This window comes from Herpailurus yagouaroundi, unplaced genomic scaffold, assembly GCF_014898765.1.
Source record: "Herpailurus yagouaroundi ecotype Mexico unplaced genomic scaffold, PumYag 483, whole genome shotgun sequence".
NCBI classification, from domain to species: Eukaryota; Metazoa; Chordata; class Mammalia; order Carnivora; family Felidae; genus Herpailurus; species Herpailurus yagouaroundi.
Genome location: NW_024412700.1, coordinates 2,979,835 through 3,001,197, shown reverse-complemented (window position 1 = coordinate 3,001,197; position 21,363 = coordinate 2,979,835). Strand labels below are relative to the sequence as shown.

The 21,363-nt window shown below is 45.5% G+C and overlaps 1 protein-coding gene across 3 annotated transcripts in view; it reads right to left on the bottom strand.

The window, feature by feature from the left end:
• DPP6 (dipeptidyl peptidase like 6) overlaps positions 1–21,363 on the bottom strand; it is a 941,878-nt gene that overhangs the window by 267,367 nt on the left and 653,148 nt on the right. For all 3 annotated transcript variants that reach the window (XM_040464519.1, XM_040464518.1, XM_040464517.1), the window contains exons 4-5: positions 19,077–19,171; positions 6,749–6,823 (exon numbers count right to left, since the gene is read on the bottom strand). In XM_040464519.1, coding sequence (XP_040320453.1) covers positions 6,749–6,823; positions 19,077–19,171 — 170 coding nt within the window. The remainder of the gene's footprint in view (positions 1–6,748; positions 6,824–19,076; positions 19,172–21,363) is intronic.

The following is a 21,363-nucleotide window of genomic DNA, read 5'->3' as shown; positions in this document are numbered from 1 at the left end:
TAATAGAGTCAGCCCGTGAATATGGGGTCAATAATTTATAGCTAACCCCTTCTGTTTACAGAGTCTCAAGCTGGTTTTTAAAAGTTAACTCCCATACCCAGAGGTGACGGGTAACCACGCTGGACAGGTGCGCTGAAGACTGAAGGGCAGGGTCACCTCGCCAAATGGGCTTGATCAGGCCTGTCCACGTTTGAGTGCTTTTCAGGCTTCACCTGAATTATAAGTTCACCGTGGCTCAGACAGCAAGGCGGGCCACAAGCACTCACTCCGAGGACAGGAAGAGGGCAGGAAGTTATCCCACGTGAGACCGCTTCAAATTTCTGCAGTGAAAAGCCCAGCATCACATCCTGTTCTCGGGTCGGAGCAGGATCAGCCTACAGGTGCGGGGAAGTGAGCCCCAGAAGGTGGACACGACCCCTCTCTCAGCCGAGGGACGGGGTCCAGGAAGCTCAGGGACCATGACGCTTCCTGTTGTGACACCAGCATTTCCCAACCACCCTGAGAAATACAGACATGAGAGAAGGTCTGGAAGTTTACATTGCTAGAGACTCCGGAAAAACCCCGCTTTCTGCCCCCTCCGTGCGCTGGGAAATGCCCAGCTCAGCCCTCACAGATCGGTCCCCAAACCTCTCTGTCGTGGACGCCACGACAGAAGGCCAGGCCTCTAGGAACCACCATCTGGGCTCAGAATAGCAAATCACTTGATTAACTTCCCCGACTAGTTAATGGTGCCACCATTAACCAAGAATATATAATCCTTAGAAGAACAAAAGAGCATAATAATATTTCTTGGAACACTTTCCTTCTCCAGCACAAAACTTTAAACATCTTTTTAAGATATGTGCCAGGAAACCACAAGAAATATGTCCACGTTTAATGGCCTAATGATTTCTCTCTGTATTCTAATTTCAGTGCTAAATTTGAGATTCTGGAAGTAGTATAAAAAAAAGAGAAAGTTTTCACTCGGGTTCCTAAGAGGATGATGGTAATACTATGCTTGCATGGTTTTAGGCGGTATCTTTAGGCCGCTGAACTTGAAAATAGAATACAAATAAAATGATAACGAGAAATTACACGATAGAGAATCCTCTTGTATGTCAAGGTCTGGGTTAGGCGTCTTCCGATACTATTCATTTACTTGTGGTGTAACCCAGACAGTGGGGCTGTTATCCATAATTGGTATCTGTGACATCTCTGAGTCACTAATCGGCCACACAGTGGTATCCCCACTTCTCTGGTGAAAAGTTAAAGTGGTGTGCCCCCCTCCTCGGTCATCAGCAAGTCACTTGCGGAGGGGTGATGACCGTTTGGTGTTCCTGCTCCCGGCCCAGCCCTCCCGGGGCCTCTCCAACTCCTCAAAACTCTGAAGGCGGGGGAAGAAAGATTGTTACTCTCTCCTGGCGGGTGTATTACGTCCTTCAGCAGACTGTGGGGTCACCAAGTGCCACCCAGATACAAGGAACCACACTTTCTTACACATGGTACGACAGGCAGCCCCTGAAGTGCTCCTGACGACCCCGCGGCCCCCACATTCACTCCCTGTGGAATCCCCTCGACTCACGCGGGGGCAGAGCCCAGTGACACGTTTCTCACAAGCAGAGCAGGATGGGGAAGGCGTAGCTGTCATTAGGTCCTGAGGGCTGGGACTGCTGTCTTTCTGTCACTCTCGGCCCAGCCTGCTTGCTGCTCTGATGAGGGAGACTGCCCCCCGAACTGGGTGGAGACGTCCTGTGGACCCAATGTGCAAAGATGGTCCTGGGCTAGGGCTGGGGGTAGACGGGAGATCAGAGACCTTCCCTTGAGCAGCTGACAACGTAACAATGGGCAAACAAACCAGTTTACGTCAAACAACTGGGAAATGGAACAACGCTGCAGTGAGCCTAAGTAAATGAGAGGAAGGCACACACAATGAAGAGTATAAAATTAAACTCAAAGTGTCTCTCCTTCGGCCCTTACTGTCCTCAAGACACTGCCTTACTTACTATCTGTATCCAAGCTCTTGGACTCTCTGTTCTGGCTGCCCCATTCTCTCCCGGCCCTTATCCACCACTTCTCCAGCCACTGAATGCAAGCTTCAACCAACCCCCAGTGGGTGCATTTGGAGAGCCCCCAGACCTGGCCCCGGACGCAGCCAGAGAGCCCCTTTGTGCTCAGAGGCATGCAACCTAGAAGTGCGGTTGCGGGAGCTCGGTGGGTTGGGCTACCCTTCACGGATGGAGGACAGGGGCTGACAGATAATGCGTCCTCTCCGAGCCTCCCAGGCGGACTTCCAAGATGCCCAAGGCTGCACAGAAGGTCCAAAGGCACCCAGAGCGAGTTGGTCACGATGGTGACCAATCTGGTGGCAGAGCATTCCCCCTGGGGCTTCGAGGAAAGGTGCAGGACAGAAAGTGAACCCAGGACTTCGGCACCACGGGCATGGCATCTCACACCACGAGGAAGAGTGACATCACCGTGAGAGACAGAGGACCTGCCGGGGCGGAGCCCCGTGCTACAATGTTCAGATGTCCAGAGTCCACAGTGGCCAGCTTTCCTCCTCTTTGGGGCATTTCCTTTCTGTTACACACATAATAAGACACTTTGTGGCCTTTTCTGCCATCGGTTTGGACTCTCTTCTTACTCCTTAGAAGACTTATCCTTTATAACCTTTACAACGTGTTGAACTTCCTCAGACTCAGTCTTATGCCTTCTTCACTTCCATATAGCTCCTGTAACTGTCCCCATGGGTCACGTCATCTACACCCACGGTTGTACTTCCCTCCTTTAAGTTAATTACTTTTGAAATTTTCTCCATTCCAGACACGGCTTATGGGATTCACACCCGTACATATTTTTTAATGTTTATTTATTTTTGAGAGAGAGAGAGACAGAGTGTGAGCAGGGGTAGGGGAGGGGCAGAGAAAGAGGGAGACACAGAATCCGAAGCAGGCTCCAGGCTCCAGGCTCCGAGCTGTCAGCACAGAGCCCAACGTGGGGCTCGAACTCCTGAACCTTGAGACCATGACCTGACGTGAAGTCAGATGTCTAACCGACGGAGCCACCCAGGTGCCCCCCAACCCATCTTTCCGGCTATTTTCTTGTAAACTGTAAACTCTTGTTAAACACCCCAGAGTCGCCTGAAACTCAGTTCCAGAAGCAAGCCCATGAACAGCCCAAGATATCGCCACCCTCTTTGTAACCCTGAACCTGATGGGTGAGCCCCGTCTTATCTCTAGCCACACTGGGTTCCTCTGTACCTCTTATTCACCACACACACCCTCCCCACCGGACTCTGTCAGAGTCCAGCTGAAGATCTGATTCCTTCTGGAAGCCTTTCCGGGTCTACCTAACGGGGTCAAATTTTTGTTTTATGCTCATGAAACTCCTCTTGGCAGTTCTACACAAGTGGCACTGGTTCTGTGCCTATGTGACTGTATTGCAGGCTCCATGACATAAGGTAGCTTGCCTCTTTTGCACGACTTAGTGCACAAAATGAAACTGAAGATATAAAAGAATCATTGGACCTGTCTCCGCAAGACTAGAAGGAGCTCGAATCTTCCTGAGGAAAGAGCCCTGTGTCCAAGCCCTAAAGAAGGACACTTACCTAGGTTTGCCAGGTAAGTGCTTTCCATGGGCTATCCCATCCAGTCCCCACCTGAGCGTGGCTAGATGCCCACTGACCCCTTGTTCGAGGCAGGAAGCTGGGCTCCAAAGAGCTGATTGTTCCAGATAAGCACTTGAGCCCGGGGGCTGCTAGATTTGCAAGTGCACCGTGGGCGGGGCAGCAGAGAGGAGCAGTTGGAAGAATCGCTGTTTTCCTAATGCAAAGTGCAATATTTGGGTATTCTGGGTGGAGCTGTGACCCAATGTATTGAAATTTTATTGCAAATGAAACATTTAGGCTATTACACGAGAGATGCCTGGTAATTGGACAGTTGGTTCATACAAAACTATTTTTTAGGACAGTCTTTTCAATGAGAAGTTGAGTTAGTGCCTAGAAACAAGGTATCCTGGCTGCCTTTGAAACACACAAATAAGGATGTGATAGACATAGATCCAAAGATAGAATTCCAGTTTCCCTACCATCAGATAGGAATCACATATGGTCATACCAATTTGGGAAACACTGTGTAACCCACATGAGAATATGAAAAGCTTCAACATATCCTCAGTAAAGAAACTTACTTGATTTTGTTTAACTAGAGTTCTTAAATTTATGTGACTATGGAAACTATTTTTTTTTTAATATCCAGGGATAATGACACAGACATTAAAAACAAAGTCGAAAGTCCTGGCTTGTGCCATTTCCTCCAGAATTACAGATCTAGACCCTTCCCTTGTAAGCCACCCACTTTTCTAAAAATATCTGCATCTTAAGTTATCCAGTTAGGAAGTTATGTCTAACACCCAACTCCAAGTCGTCCTGCAGAGGGCCAACATTTCCTCCAGAAGAACAGAACCTGTGCTTAGTTGTATGTCTGGTAACTGCTCACTACTTGAAAACCATGCAGGGTTGTTCCTTCGATTCAAGTTTAAAGTATCCATTTGCAGAGAATTTTTACAGAGCACACATTTTCAATACTTCAATTAGTTTTACCGTTCACTAAATCCACTCCTAGTTTCTTACACTTTCCTACTCCAACACAGTCCTACCCCAGAGGCCAACGGATGCTGTGTGTTGAGAAACGGTTCCTTCAAGGTTCCTGTGGACAGCCAGTGTTTTTACATGGCAAAGACTCATATTTAGCAAAGTGTTCTTTACCAAAAGAGTCATCGCTTGGAATGGGAGTCCATGGCACTCTTTCAGAAGGGGCATCGGGAAAGACAAGGAAGACCGATGGAGAGTTCTACCATGCACAGAACAGAATCATGGATGCGCCCAGATCCCCCCGATGAGCAGACAGGAGACTCTCTTCTGTAAGATTTGGGAGAACAAATACAAAGTGTTGTGCTGAAGGCTTCTAGGAGCAGGAAGCTCATGAGGAAACCAGGCAACCCATCCTGGTGTTGAGACCCTCCCACTGAGAAAAGAGGCTCTACTAAGATGACCTAGCATCTGTCTTCCTAAGCTTTTCTCACATGGGTGTTGGCTGTGTCTCTCCCAGACAAACCCACGACAAAGGCATTACCCCATCCCTATGAGAGCCTTCAAGTACCTGCTGAGTTTTTTTCTCTTATTCAAAAGCAGAGATGACACTTTTGGTAGTGTCCGCGAAGGGAGCTGAACCACTCTGTGATCCACGTCCAACACGCCCGTGTGCTTGAGGCTTAGAGAGGCAAGCCCAGGGGTGGGTATAGGACTCGCACAGTCCCAAGGCTGAAGGATGCCTTCTACCACGTCCAGTTCCCTCACCTCCCGCAATCAGATAAAGATGACCAGCTGTTCCAAAGGAGGTGGATGGAAACAATGAAAACTTTTGTGTTATGGACATTAAAACAACAGAAGGTGGAAGAGTGGAGACAGTTTTTCAAAAGATGTACATTTTGAGGAAAAAGATGGAAATCTCCAATAAATAATCCAGCTGCCAAATACCTTTTAAAAGAAATTCTAAACATTCTAGGATTGGGCTTGGATCTCCATGCAAACCAAGCCCCCAGGTACTCCAGCGGGATGTCGTTCAACAAGCTAGCCTTCTCGTGCAGGGACAAGAGCCTCTCAAACACACCAAGAAGGTGTTCAGGCTTGACTTAAAATCCAGGTACCCTTAGAGCTCACAGAAGCGTCACAAAACCCTGGACAGAATGGTCTCAGAAGAACAGGAAAGGCAGTGGAATTCTGTATTTTGCTTGCCAGGGAATAAAGTTCCACAAATGCACATTTCTAAAGTTGCTAATCTCTTATAAGCTGAACATCTGCTTCACTGATACAAATAAATTTCACCTTCAAGCTCATTTAAAATTAAAGAGCCAAGATGAATTTTAAGTTATGAGCATGTTGGGGCGCCTGGGTGGCACAGTCGGTTAAGCGTCCGGCTTCAGCCAGGTCACGATCTCGCGGTCCGGGAGTTCGAGCCCCGCGTCGGGCTCTGGGCTGATGGCTCGGAGCCTGGAGCCTGTTTCCGATTCTGTGTCTCCCTCTCTCTCTGCCCCTCCCCCGTTCATGCTCTGTCTCTCTCTGTCCCCCAAAAAATAAATAAATGTTGAAAAAAAAATGTTAAAAAAAAATAAAAAAAGTAAATTATGAGCATGTTAAAAGAATAAAAGGAAAAGAAAGAGCTAGTTTTAGGCAGCCACTAAAGCCCAGAGTGAGATTTTATAGAAACTTCTGGTGCAATTTTATGGGAAGCTCATATATGAAGTGCTAAAAACAGGGGTTTATATAATGAAAAGTGATATTTCAAGTCTTGTCTAGAATACTATGATGGCTAAGAGATAATTAACATTTCATTTTAGTTTAGGGAGAACCTGACAGTTGGTTTTTGTTCTCGGGATAAAATTTATGGTATGATTGAGAAAATGGCAAGAAACAGAGCTGCACAAAAGGGTAAGATAAATCTTTATAAAAAGACAACTTCTAATCACGTCCCTCAAGAAAATCCTACGAAATTGCCCCTAAAAGGAGTGATTTTTTTTTTTTTTTTCTGCCAAAGGGATTTTTATACCTTTCTTCTCTCCTAGGTGGCAGTGTGGCTAAAAAGAGACTTTTCGGGACCCATCAACTGTTTCAGGATTCCAAGATCACGGAGAATGAAGGTTCAAGGGAAAATACTTAATAGGGTCTCAGAAGGGAGAAACAATTTTTTTATAGACAGAAAAGAACGGTACTCACTGGCTCCACGTTGTATGAAAACAGAGCATATTCCTTATCTGGAGAGATTTCATATCGGATGGCTCTTAATGATTCCTAAAAGGAACAAAAAAAACACAAATAATTTTATTTTTTTTAACATTTAATCTATTTTTGAGACAGAGAGAGACGGAGTGTGAGCAGGGGAGGAGCAGAGAGAGAGAGAGAAGGAGACACAGAATCCGAAGCAGGCTCCAGGTTCTGAGCTGTCAGCACATGAGCCAGACGCGGGGCTCGAACTTGTGAACCGTGAGATCATGACCTGAGCTGAAGTCAGCTGCTTAACTGACTGAGCCACCCAGGCGCCCCTAAACACAAAGAACTTTAACGTGTGACATGTAACATCGCTCAGAATCTTGTAGTGAATCTGTCCTTGCTGCTTCTGTTTTCAAAATCTGCTAATATAATTTGTATGCAATAAATTCGCTGAAGTCTATTAAAGATGGCAATATCTTTTCTTTGCTGAATAATATTCAGGCAATTGAGACTTTTGCACATTTTGTTCATTTTTTTTTTCAAATTTCAACACAGCAATACTTACAGTTATCTATGGAAACAAATCAATAGAAGTAAAGATGAAAACCAATCATCCCTTCCCATGAGACTCTGTCCTCTCTGTACCTTTAAACTTAGAAGCTGACTTTAAGCAGACTGGTCCCCCAATTTTTTTAATGTTTATTTATTTTTGACTGAGAGAGAGAGAGAGACAGAGAATGAGCGGGGGAGGGGCAGAGAGAGAGCGAGACACAGAATCCGAAGCAGGCTCCAGGCTCTGAGCCATCAGCACAGAACCCGACGTGGGATGGAACCCACAGACTATGAGATCACGACCTGAGCCAAAGTCAGACGCTTAACTGGCTGAGCCCCCCAGGGGCTCCAAGAAGATGGTCCCTAAAAGGCAGAGTCACATTCTATACATTGTTTCGCAGCTTGCTTTTTCACCATGATAGACACCGGCCCCCAAGTCGGTCCGTGTGCAGAGGACCAGCTGTGGTTCTTCTTTCAAATATCTTCATGGGACACAGGCAATCTTACCCACATGAAATCATCAGAAAGGTTATTTCCCTTCCACTCCCCCCCCCACAACCTTCTCCGCTGTGATCACACTGCTGTGCAGACCCCACGCCCACTCTCTGTCCACCTGTCACGGGCAACCCTACCAACGATCATACGGCCACGTGCAAACACACAGATGTGTAACCACAACAAAAAGCGACATCACACCATACATCCCTCACCTGGGTTTTCTTGAGCAACAATTGGTTTGGCCTGAAGTGCTGACCTTCGGAGCTCGCACAGAACTACATGGTGTGGCTCTCTCTTGATTTACTCAGTCCTTACTAAAGCGTGGTTACAGGAGATTCTTGGTATTCATGGCAGTAATGTTCTAGAAAGTCCCCACAAACTCTGGGTTAGGGAAAACTGCCGCACACTGTTCCTAAGGGAAACGCAGCGCTAGGTTCTGGTGAAGGTCTGGTCACAATACTTTGGTCAACCAATCTATACATAACCTTGTTTCACATGTGTTTCTGCTTAAAGACATCTTATTTTTTAAGTTTTTTTTAATGTTTATTTGTGAGAGAGAGACAGTATGAGTGGGAGAGGGGCAGAGAGAGAGAGACAGAGAGAGAGAGAGAGAGAGAGAGGGAGACACAGAATCTGAAACAGGCTCCAGGCTCCGAGAGCTGTCAGCACAGAGCCCAGTGCGAGGCTCGAACTCATGAACCGCGAGATCACGACCTGAGCTGAAGTCAGATGCTTAACCAACTGAGCCACCCAGGTGCCCTTCAAGACATCTTACTGACTGTATGCCGTTGACTCACTGACACTGAACTCATAGTGAACAACACTATACTCAGCCTGAACAAGTCATCTCACAAATGTGTCTTCTCCATATGGCACATCACAGCCTTCTTGCATTTCGGAACACTACCGCACTCCAGCATTATCCTTGGGGGCCATTTTAAACAGCATAATCACCAAGAAAAAGCACAAAGAACATGGAAAGCAGGGCACGACACAGACCACACACACACACACACACACACACACACACACACACACACACACCTGTTCACAGCATGAGATCTGGAACCCCAATTTTTTGGCCACTATGCACACATCTGGGAATGACTGGAAAAGCACCATGAGTGTTCGTCTGGACATTACAGACACAGTTTAGCACACGGCCGCCTCTGCAAACACAGAAGCTGTGAGCGGCGAGGATGGGCTGGGATGTGTGTCCAGTACAGTTACGACATGCAACATTGCAATAAAACTCCTCACCCACGTTTGTTTTTTATGGAACACATTTCTAAGGGTGGGGCTGATGATGCACAAGTTTTTAAAAAGTGCAAATAGATATTGCCCAGTTGCTTTTCGAAATGTTTCTGGAATTAACACTCTCATTACTGATGAGCGAATGCATCCTTTCTCCCTTCTCTGGCAGAAGTGCTGCTATCCATTCTTCCGTTTGACCCTCTGATGGATGTCAGGTGGTGCCTCGCTGAGAGTTTAGTTCCTATTTCCCTGCCTCGGGCACATTTGATCCTCACTGGATATTTCTGGCAATGCGGATTTTATCTTTAGAAAACTGTCCATCCCTGTCTCCTTGAAGGTACCTGTTATGCTGAGTTTTCTATTTTTTCTGAAGCTCACTCCTACCATGTTTTTATCCCCACTTCTCTTCTCAAGGTGACCGGAGACTAACTTGCTTAATGTCGTCATGATGTCTCAATTCTCCTCTTGGCACAACTCATCACTTGCTCCTCCTCAAAACCCTGCCTCCACTTGGCTTCTAGGACGCACACCTGGTTTTCTCGTACCTCCTCGATGCTTCTCTTCATGCACATTCGCTGGTTCCCTTCATTTCTCTGACCTCTGAATGTTGGAGTAACCAACATAAATGACTGGGTTTCCTATCAGAAATCACGTTTCTGACACCATCCACACTCGTGGCTATGAAATCCAAGTACCTGCTGACAATTCCAAGCGTCACATGTCCAAGACCCTGTGAACCCAACTGGACTTGACCCTGATCTTCAGATGTGTATGTCCCACTGCTTCCCTGGCACCTCCACTCGAATGTCAAGTGGGAGACTCAAGGTAACGTGAATACAATACAGCCCCTCATATTCTGTCCCTTCTCCCTCCAGCCCCAGCAACCCCACCCCCTCAGCCGCTCAGGGCAAACTCCTGGCTCTCCTCTCCTCTGTCTCACACATCTTAGATCTAGCCAAGCAGAAACCACTGTTGGGCTATCATCAGAGTCTATTCAGAACAGGCTTTCCTTCCCCCCGCCACCACCCTGGTCTCAGCATGAGTCTTCTGCTCGGGCCATGGCAGTAACCTTCCAGCGGTGTCCCCAGGCTCTAACTTTGTCCCCTGCACTCTACTCTAGCTTCAGGGGCCGGGGCCAGCTTTTCAGTACAGGAATCATCACCTTGCCCTCTGCTTGAAGCCACACCACCTTGGCTTCCATCACAGTGGGCTAAAAGTCAAAGCTCCCACTGAGCAGTGGGGCTACTCCTTGGTCCCCACCTCCAAGTATGGCCTCTTGACCCTGTGCACCCCAGCCACACTGCCACTGCTGTCTACACCTTCCATGAGCACGCCAGGCACACGCTGGCTTCGTGGTCTTCATGACTGGTCTTCCTCTTGCTTGAAAAGCTCTAGACTGTCACCTGTCAGCTTTCTTCTCAGGAGCCTCCTTCTAAGTGAAGACTTTCCTCTCTTCCGTGGCCATGAGACCTAGAAATCTCAATAGGCTTGCTTCCAATTTTTCATAACCCTCATCCCTTATTTTCCTAGGCGTACTATTAAAATAATGTATATTTAACCTATTTATCTTATTTAGTGCCCGTCCCCTCCCCTAGAATGTAAGCTTCTCGAAACGAGGGCTTCTGAAAGAAATCTTTAACTTCTCTCTGCAATGCTTTGTAGTTTTCAGCGTACAGCTCTTGCCCGTGTTTTGTTAGATGTATCCCTAAGTATTCGGCATTATTGATGTTTTATATATGTAAAATATACACATATCAATATTCAGTTGTTTATTACTAACATATGGAAATAGAATTGATTTCGGTACCTTGACCTTTTGTTCCGCGACTTTGCTAAATTTCATTAATTGTTACAGCAATTTTTTTGTACATTCTTTAGAATTTTCTATCTAATCATATTTCCTGTGGCTGAAGAGTTTTTTTTTTTTTCCACTCCTTTCCTAATTAGATGCATTTTGCTTCTTTTTATAGCCTAATTACACACTAGAGAGCCGCCAGTATAATGTCCGGAAATATAATGAGGGTGGACACCTCGCCTTTTTCCTGATCTTAGGGAGAAACATCCAGTCTTCATTAGTAAGTGTATTAATGGCAGGTGCTTTTGTAGATGTCTGTTATCAGGTTGAAGATGCTCCTGTCTATTTCCAGTTTGCTCAGAATTTTGACAATGGATGTTGAGTTTTATAATGAGTGTTGAATTATCTCAGATGCTTCTTCTGCATTTTTGGAGATAATTATGCTGTTTTGCTCTTTTCAGTCTGTCAAAATGGTTAATTACATTGTTTGATGTTCAAATGTTGAAGCAAACTTGCATTCCTTAGATAATCTCTATAGGTCATGATGTATTAACCCTTTTATATACTGCTAGACATGATTTGCTATTTTGTTGAGGATTTTTGCACCTGTGTTCATAAGGGACATTAGTCTGTGGTTTTCTTTTCCGGTAATAACCTCGTTTGGTTTATAATTGAGGGAAGTGCTGGCCTAATAAATGACTTGGGAAGTATTTCCTCCTCTTCTATTTGTTTTGTAAGTTTGTACAGAACTGGTATAATGTTTTCCTTAAATGTTTGGTAGAATTGACCAGTGAAGCCATGTATTTGCACCTTGAATTTTCTACATGTGGAACTCTTGGACCATTAATTCCTTTTACATCAATATAGGACTATTGAGAGTCCCTATTTCACTTTTAGTGAGCTGTCATAATTTGTATCTTTTAAGGATTTATTTATTTCACTTGTTTATTCTCATTTCATTGTCAAGTTTATTGATCTATGGCTACTACAAATATTTTCGATTACCCTTTCCAAGCCTGTACTGATGGGACTTTCTTCTGCTCCTATTATTGGTTTTTGTCCTTTATCTTTGTTCTTGATCAATTTCATGAATCTTTTCCAAAAACCAGCTTTGGGTTTTGTTTATTTTTTTTCTCTGCTATTTTTTTCTTTTCCATATGGTTGATTTTTCCCTTTATTGCCTTTCTTCTGCATACTTACACGTCATTCCTTTTTTTCTAGTTTTGTTTTTTTTAAGGTGCATGCTTAGATCTAATGATAGGAGCACTTAAAGCAATAAATTTCCCTTTAAGTGCTGCCTACCTGCACACCATAAATTTTCATTTTATATGTCTTAATTTCCCTTCATTTCAACACATTACCTAATTCCCATCTGATTTCTTCTTTGGCCGATTCGTCACTTAAAAGCAGGTTGTTTAATTTTCAATCATCAGGCCACATTCCAGATATTTTTCTGCTGTTGATTCCTACTTTAATTATGTATTTGCTAGACATTGGTCTTTGCATAATTTCCAACCTCCGAGAGAAACTGAGACTCGTTTAATGGCCCAGACTTTTATCAGTTTTGGTGAATGTTCCACGTGGGCTCAGAATGAACGTGTTCTCTGTCGGTGAGGGATGTGACCCATCAATGTCAGTTAGGTGAGTTGGTTGGCTGTGCTTTCAAGACTTTGGTCTCTGTACCGATCTGTTTTCCTACATGTTCTATCAACTACTCAGAGAGGACCGTTGGAACCTCCCACTTTAATTGTGGATTTGTCCACTTCTGGTTTTGGTTCAACCAATTCTGGCTTCAAATCTTATAGCTCTATTGCTAGTTGCATATACCTTCAGCATTCTTCTACCTTCTTAAAGAACTGACCCCTTTATCCTTATGAAATATTTCCTTTTATTTCCAGTAGTAGGGACTCTTCTGTAGTCTACTTTGATATTAACAGGACCATTCAGGCTTTCCCTTGGTTAATGTTTGGATGGTATGTCTGTTTACATTAATTTAATTTTAACCTGTGCCTTTCTACTGAAAGTATATATCATAGAAGGCTTAGAGCTGGGTCTTGCTTTTTAAAACTCACCTTTGAATCCTTTGGGAGTAATAAGGGAAGCTTATGGACATAATGATATAGGAAACCTGTCCTTTATACTATAGTTATCTTCCACCCTGCATTGTATCAGATTTCTGCTCTGGGTGTCCTGCCCAAGAAAATTCTAACATGTTCCAAAGATTTTATGTGTATGTGTTTGCGGTTTTTAGTCAACGTAGAGAGTAGGAGAAAAGACTTAGAAGTCTTATATTAAAAGGAACTGGACATCTTCACCACATTTAAAGACCCTTTTATAAAAAAACAGATGCATTTTTTTCAGGACTAGCCAATTCATTTTCTTTAAGTTCCCACCAAAGGCTTAGCTACACGTTGACCACATTTACCTCTCCTGGCACTGTTCATTCCCTTAGGTAGATCCAAACTTTCACCCAGTAAAATCTTTCTTACCCCAAAGAACTTCCTTTCACTGTCTCAGAGTGCTAGTGTGTGGCCAGTGAATGCTCTCGGATTTTGTCTCCAGTTTATTTTATCTTTAACTCTGAAAGATATTTTTGTTGCATGTAGAATTCTAATCTTCAATAAGACTTTGTAGTCTGCGTTAAGTCTTATGCTGTTCTTAGATTTATGAGAGAACTTTTGTTTTTGTTCATATAGTGAATGGAATATTCTAGGTACTTAAGTCTGTGAAGAGAGAGCCACGGATTTATTCACATATTTTCTGTATTCAGCCAGATGAAATTTTTTCCTTATTAATTACAGCTTAGGCAAACTAACATCTTTTAGATTTTCTAGGGATGGAATTACGTTACCCGAAAAGAAAGACATTTTTCTTTCATTTTCTAGTTCCCCATCACTTACTCTGCTTGTATACGGCATCTCCTGCTATCTCCAAGAGCACATGAAATATGAGTAGTGATGGTGAGTACTCTGGCCCGACTGCCATTGACATAGTTCTACTGTCTGCCATTGAGATTGGTTTTTGCTGCTAGTTGGCTTAGGGTAAATGGTTTCTGTCATATTTAGGCAGCTTTTCCTTTTCATCTCACCCAGAAATTTTATTAGCAGTTATTGATAAGCTTTACCAGGTACCCTTTCAGTGTCTGTGATGTAATCCTCAAGGATTTTGCTGTTATTTTGTAGTTGTAATGGGTTTTGCTGATTGAGTTCTTGATATTTAAATGCTGTTGTCAGGAGTACATGATTCAGAGTGAATCACGATTCGGATACATGAGTGGGTTCCACTTGCCAATATTGCAGTTACAACGTCTGTAGCTACACTCGCTGGTGAGACTGGTGTGCAGTTCCCATTTTGCATTATTTGGGGCTGTTTACTCACACTCAGTAACGTAAGTTTTAATAACATGACCCTGATTTTTATGATTTTTTTTTTAAGTTTGTTTATCTTTGAGAGCGCCGAGGAGGGGCAGAGAGAGAGAGAAAGGGAGAGAGAGAATCCCAAGCAGACATCCGTGCTGTCAGCGCAGAGCCTGATGCGGGGCTCAATCCCACGCCACGATCGTGAGGTCATGGCCTGAGCCGAAGTCAAGAGTCGGATGCTCAAATGACAGAGCCACCCAGGCGCCCCTATCCTGACTCAGAAAAACATCAGTCTACACATATGGCGAGCCCACAGGTATGGAAATGTCGGCGTGTTGCCGGTGAGACACTTATGCCAAGGGCTGGTGTCTTGTTTTCATGTAATGGATAAGTACCTGTGTGATCATAAACGCAGAGAAGGAAAGGCGGCCGTGAGTGAAAGAAAAAGATACGGGATGATGGAATGCTCTAAATCATCAAGGAATGGGAAAGAAATGGAGGGCAGGGAGTATAAATACGTCCCTGGGCTGTTTTGTGAAAATCGCCTCAGAAAGGAAAACAAGGAAATAAGTTAAGATTGGTAACGATAAAACCAAAGGCAGATGCTGAGAAGATGGCACAAGTTATGGGGACACCCTGTGCACCTCGAGGGGAACACACATCAGCCTTGGCCACACAGGCGGTGGTGAGCTGCCCGTCCCCGTGCACGAGGAAGGAGGGCGCGTGTGCTCCTGGGGGTCCTCCCGGGGAAGGCAGCCACCGTCTGCATCTGGGCCCTTGATGCACCCTAAAAATCATTAAATTTGGAGTCAGATCGAAGCAGGTGCCGGACAGAGCAGAGCAGACCCACCACCGAGAAAAGCTCTCACCTCGCAAACAGGTAAATCCGCACGGTTGCCTCGGCAGGTGTTGCATCAGGCTTGCCTGACACAGTGTTTTGCAGGTGTGATCCTTCTTTCGGGGCAATGTGCAGTGGCCACGGGGACAGGCAGCGGTGGCCTCACAGCGTGAGCCCCGCACCGGAGGCTGTGGTACCCTCCTGGGCCGTGGAACACTGGCCCCAAGACCCCTTACGCCATCTAGAAATGATGTAGCTCGGGACCAGCCCTGGGGGCTCTCAGCTACCAGCTACGTGACTCAGAAAAGACCTCTTGGCCTCCATAAACCTCGGTAAAGTGGGAAGAATATCCCGCCTGCCGCTCACCGGGTTTCAATTAAATAAGGAAACACGCGTGAGCACTCACATAGCCTTGCGTGTTGAATGAACCCCGAGTGCACTCTGCTGTGTCCCCCTCCTTCCTCGGTTAGCCCTGGTTTTCTCCTCCACGGCCCTGACTGCTCCCCACTCCGGGTGTCTGAGACCCGCGCCCACGCCCCCGGTGGACGCAGACCGTGGCTACAGCCTCGGTGGCCCTCGTGCACCGCGCAGCCGGACTCGTCAATGTTAGCTCTGTGACGGGACGCAGACTCGTCCCTCCTGGTTTCCCCAGTCACTGCTTTCACCAGGACCTGGTTCAGCCTCACCTGGGCCCGAAGCAGTCCCAGGGGCCCCTCGCCTCTCATCTTTCCCTCCTGCACCCCCGTCACGTGACTCTAGCTTTATTTTCCTAGACAGACCCGACCTCAACAGTCTCATCCCTTTCGGTTTCCTGCAGAGTAAAAAGGCTAGACCCCGGGTAAGGCGCTCCGTGGCTTGCTCCCTGACCTTTTCCCGGGGCCCTGAGCCACGGCCTTCCAACCGCTCCCACGTGACCTGTACCGGAGCTGGTGACTGGCCACCCTGCCTGCCCACGGGACATTCACTGCTCAGCCTGTTCGCTGTGCAGCAAGGATGCTGCTTCCCGTCTGTCTTCAAACTGTACTCACCTTTCGGGGGCTGCTGGACGTCCCTCTCTGCGCCCTATCTACCGCTGGCATCGAGTCTCTTCTCTCCTTCCTGCCTCCACTGCAGCACAGACGTCACAAATGCCTGCCTCTTCTAGATCTGGGTGGAAAGGTCCCAGAGAGTAAACCTGTTTCATTAATCCTGGTCTCCACCCACCCACCTCGGCCAGCCCAGGGCCCTGCTCAGAGGACACACTTTAATGTCAGATGAGAGCACAGGGGTGACAGAAGGACGACATCAGACCACCGAAAAGCTGCACAGCGTAGCAGGTGCAGGGCCAGGAAAATCAAGCTGCTACTTCATTTCTTTGCAGGTCTTTTAAAGACACAGGTACACAATGTCATACTTCCCGACTTAAAAAAAGAAAAGAGAGAGAGAGACAAGCCTAGGAAATAAAAATAAGTAAAAAATATTTTTGTTTTCTGTTCTTTTAATAAGCGGGGGGAGAAAGAGGAAGAGGGGAAGAGAAAGGGAAGAGGAACAAGAAGAAAATGTGTCTGAGACACGAGGGAGAGGAAGAAAAAAAATGCAGAGGGACAGTGGCCGGACCGAACGCTGCACAGAAACCAAACTAGAATAGACACCTCGCGTGCCATGGCTTTTGACAACATTCTTGCAAACGATGGTGACTTGTTATGCCATCCCTTTGTTCCTGGACTAAGGGGGTTGGAAACTCAGAGGCCGGTCTGGTTAGAAGTCAGCGAGTGTGGTCGCTGTGGGGACCGGACAGCTGCTACCCCGTTCCGCTCGCCAAATTCTGCTGTCTGAGAAAATGATGTCTCGCTGCTTTTAGCTATTCCTGTATTTCAAGAAAAGACAGAAACCTGGACTTCCAGCTTGCAAAAAACCAGTCTGTGGGCCAGACAAAACAGTTCAGCGGGCGTTCGGGCCGCTGGCTTTTGCCTTCTCCACTGCAGACAAAGACAAGGCTATTTCCCCTTCCTGGTTTTTACTGAGGTGGGAAGCGCAGCCAGCCTCAGGGTGGAAACGCTCGCTGGCCACGCCGGCCTCTCCTGTCCAGCCGCACGGCTGCTGGCTGGCTGTGTCATGCAGACCAGGAGGATGACAGCAAAAGTGGGGACGGGCCCACCAGGCAGGGGCTGGGACCCCTCCCACCTGGGGCGCACCTGCACCTGCGGGGGCCCACCTGTGGGAGCCAGCCTGCAGGACTCCGCAGAGGGCAAGCAGGAGAAGCCCCGGCAGTGAGCTGCTTCCTCCTCCAAATGTGAGAACACACACACACACACACACACACACACACACACACACACACGGAGCCCTTGATGGAAATTAAACGAAACAGAATAAAGTAAAGTGAACGCTAATTGTGAAAGCTCAGCATACTGGATGAAGGGAAAAAGGAAAAAAGTGGTCTCAAGTTCTTATCTCAACAGATTCCCGAGTTCCTCTACAACACATGAACCCATTACAGCTCTTGATTCTGGAAAGGGTCTCCTAATACTTGTAATCATGTCCCTCTCTGTGAGGAGTCAGAATTCATTAATTTTTAGAGACAGATAAAAATTCAAATCCTACAGTCTAATGATTATACAAAATCAAAGGGGAGCATAAATTAAAGAAACAAAAAGACTTTTTATTTAAATGTTAACTTAGTAATTTAAATAAGTAATTAAAACAGGGAAAGACATAAAAAGTGAGAAAACTTGACATACGCAGAGCAGCAGGACTCTTTTAATTTACGTGTTTTCCCTTCCAAGTACTTTCTGAACTGTCTGCGGTGCTCACATGTTCGTTGATGGAGAGGTCTAATCCCTTTGAAACGTGATACTGAATTTTTAAAAATCTGATTAAAATTATTGAGTAAAACGGCATCGAAACAACAATTATGGAATTCATCACCATGAAAAATAATATACAAAGTCTTCCCCACCCAACAAGATGAAGGATTTTCATAGTTCAGTGCTCACTTCCTAGCCTTTCAATACACAGGGATGATGTTGATGGTTGCTAATTGAAGTGTAAAGATGATATTGTATTCTTCTGTTTGTTTAAAAATTTCTATAATGTTTATTTTGTGTATGTGCGTGTGTGAGAGAGAGAGAGCGAGCGAGCGAGCAGGGAAGGGGCAGAAAGAGGGAGACACAGAATCCGAAACAGGCTCCAGGCTCTGAGCTGTCAGCACAGAGCCCCACGTGGGGCTTGAACCCACGAACCGCGAGATCATGACCTGAGCTAAAGTCGGACGCCCAACCGACTGAGCCACCCAGGTGCCCCTCTTCCGTGTTTATTTAAAGTAACATCAGGTCATGATCTCACGGTTTGTGGGTTCGAGCCCCGCATCTGGCTCTGTGCTGACAGCTCAGAGCCTGGAGCTTGTTTCAGATTCTGTGTCTCCCTCTCCCTCTGCCCCTCCCCCACTCGCACCCTGTCTCCCTCTGTCTCAAAAATAAATAAACATTAAAAAAATTTAAATAAGTATTTTCAACTGTACATGAACTCCAAATTTCGATGCTACTTAAATCTCGGGGAAAATGGGTTTTCCCAGATTATGAGGCACTGACTGGCATTCGCATCCACTCCGTACTTATTTTAAAGCCTAAACATCACTTCACGTGTTCAGACGAAGCGCAGTCAGCGTGCCTACATTAATATTCCCTGTGCATGTGGAGATGAGGTGTTTTTTTTAAACGAGACTGAGCAAGCCCTCCTGAAGTATTCTCTGTGCATTACTGCAATTTTTCTGTAAATGTCTAAAGCCCTAGGACGTGATCTTCCAATTACATATGCTATGCAACACTTGTTTCCAACACCTGCAGAGAAATGTCCCGCACAGGAAAGAAACTGCTTTCATCTTATTAAATTAGTGTGGTTTCAATTTCACATTATCTTTAGCTGCTCAGGCTATAGTGTTACAAGTTTATTGCTTCTGCCAGGCTCCTCCTAAAAGTTGAAACCTAAAGTCATTTTCTGCTTTATTGACTTGCAGGAGGGAAAAATGAAATTATCCCGGTCATTAGAGAGAGTACTTACAATTTTTTTGCCTTCTATTAACACCGTAGAAATATTTGTTTCAACATTCTGTAGTATCACATTTCCTTTCTGTTCTCTGTAGATGAATTCTTTATCTACAAGAGAAGAAATAAAAAAGAAACGAAACATTAAGGAGCTCAGCAGGCTTCTGACGGACACTTACACAGAACGAATCAACTATTCCGACAAAAATAGAATGCTGTGATTCATCAAAGGGTCCTTTCAATCTGGTAAAGTATATACAGCTGCTCTCAACATAACCTCATGTGAAGCTTCTCTCCGAATCTTCCCTCCTATGCTACACACTGGCATATAAAACACCAGTGCCCATGCCCATGAAGTCTTTCGGACATTCTAGAGCTTCCTTGAGCCCAACACACAGTGGACACATGGAGCAGATTAAGAAACTTACTACCAAAAAGCATGGGCAGTAATTGGCACTGTGGGTAGTGATTTCCTCTAGGTACAGCTTGGGTGAACCGTGTTATGCACACGTGCTCAGACATCCAAACCCTGCAAGACTGTTTCGAGTTAGTCCACAACCTTCCTTGCTACACCTGGAAGAGTCGGCAGTTTCTTGGTCACGCATACCCCTGAATCCATACATCCTGTCCTCAGAGACAGTGACCGTGGTCCTTTGCATGACCAACCTTTCTTTTTTTTAAAAAAATTTTTTTTTCAACATTTATTTATTTTTGGGACAGAGAGAGACAGAGCATGAACGGGGGAGGGGCAGAGAGAGAGGGAGACACAGAATTGGAAACAGGCTCCAGGCTCCGAGCCATCAGCCCAGAGCCCGAGGCGGGGCTCGAACTCACGGAGCGCGAGATTGTGACCTGGCTGAAGTCGGACGCTTAACCAACTGCGTCACCCAGGCGCCCCCCTTTTTTTTTTTTTTTTTTTAATTTTTTTTAAAATTTTTTATTTTTTTTATTTTTTTATTTTTTTTATTTTTTTGCATGACCAACCTTTCAATTATTCCCTTAGGAAAGTAATAAAACACACCGATCAGGATGATTGCAGAGGTGTATCTGTAGGCACGTGTGTCTCTACTGCGAGTGAAAGGGCACGTTTTCTGAAGGACAGGTTGCTGGTACAGGGCTGGGCACGTGACGAGGAGAAGAAATACTGTCTGTCCAAGCGAAGGTGGGAGTACTGAGCCAGCTTGATGGTCAAGGCATTTCACACAATAACCAGTTGCTGACGGGACCACCCGTGCAGACTGGATTAATCCAAACGGTATTATCATTTCTACTCTTTATCTCACAAATTTACGCTCTTTCCTTTTTCACTCCTTTTCTGCTGCTTGCTTTGGTTTTCATTCTCTTCTTTTTCCAGGTTGTTAAGGTGGGAGCTTAGATCTTTAGTTTGATTTTCCATCCTTTCTTTCGTTTTTTTTTTGTTTTTTTTTTTTTTTATTTATTTTTCAGACAGAGAGAGAGCATGAACAGGGGAGGGTCAGAGAGAGAGGAAGACACAGAATATCAAACAGGCTCCAGGCTCTGAGCTGTCAGCACAGAGCCCGACGCGGGGCTCGAACTCACGGACCGCGAGATCACGACCTGAGCCAAAGACAGCCGCTTAACCGACTGAGCCACCCAGGCGCCCCCCATCCTTTCTAATAAAACTGATGAACGCTAAGAATTTCCCTCTGTGGATGGTGTTAGCTACATCTCACAAATTTTGATATGCTGAGTTACATTACTATTCAGTTCAAATTATTTCTAGTCTTCCCTGTAATATCTGCTTGGCCCAATGATTATTCAGAAACATGTTGTTTAATTTGCAAGTATGTAAAGTTGTTCTGGCCCTTTATGTTTTATAGATTTTTAATTTAAATTCACTGGATCAGGGGCACCTGGGTGGCGCAGTCGGTTAAGCGTCCGGCTTCAGCCAGGTCACGATCTCGTGGTCCATGAGTTCGAGCCCCGCGTCGGGCTCTGGGCTGATGGCTCGGAGCCTGGAGCCTGTTTCCGATTCTGTGTCTCCCTCTCTCTCTGCCCCTCCCCCGTTCATGCTCTGTCTCTCTCTGTCCCAAAAATAAATAAACGTTGAAAAAAAAATTTTTTTTTTTTTAATTCACTGGATCAAAGAAGACTCGGTACATGATTTCAGTCTTTGAAAACTCATTAAGACATTTTTGTGGTCCGTAATATGGTCTAACCTGGTGAATGTCCTCTATGCATATTTAATGAAATGATTGATACGGCCGCATTTGGTCTAATGTGTGTCTATGTGTATGTGTGTGTGTGAGGGCGTTGTATGTGTGTGGGGTGGGTGTGTATGT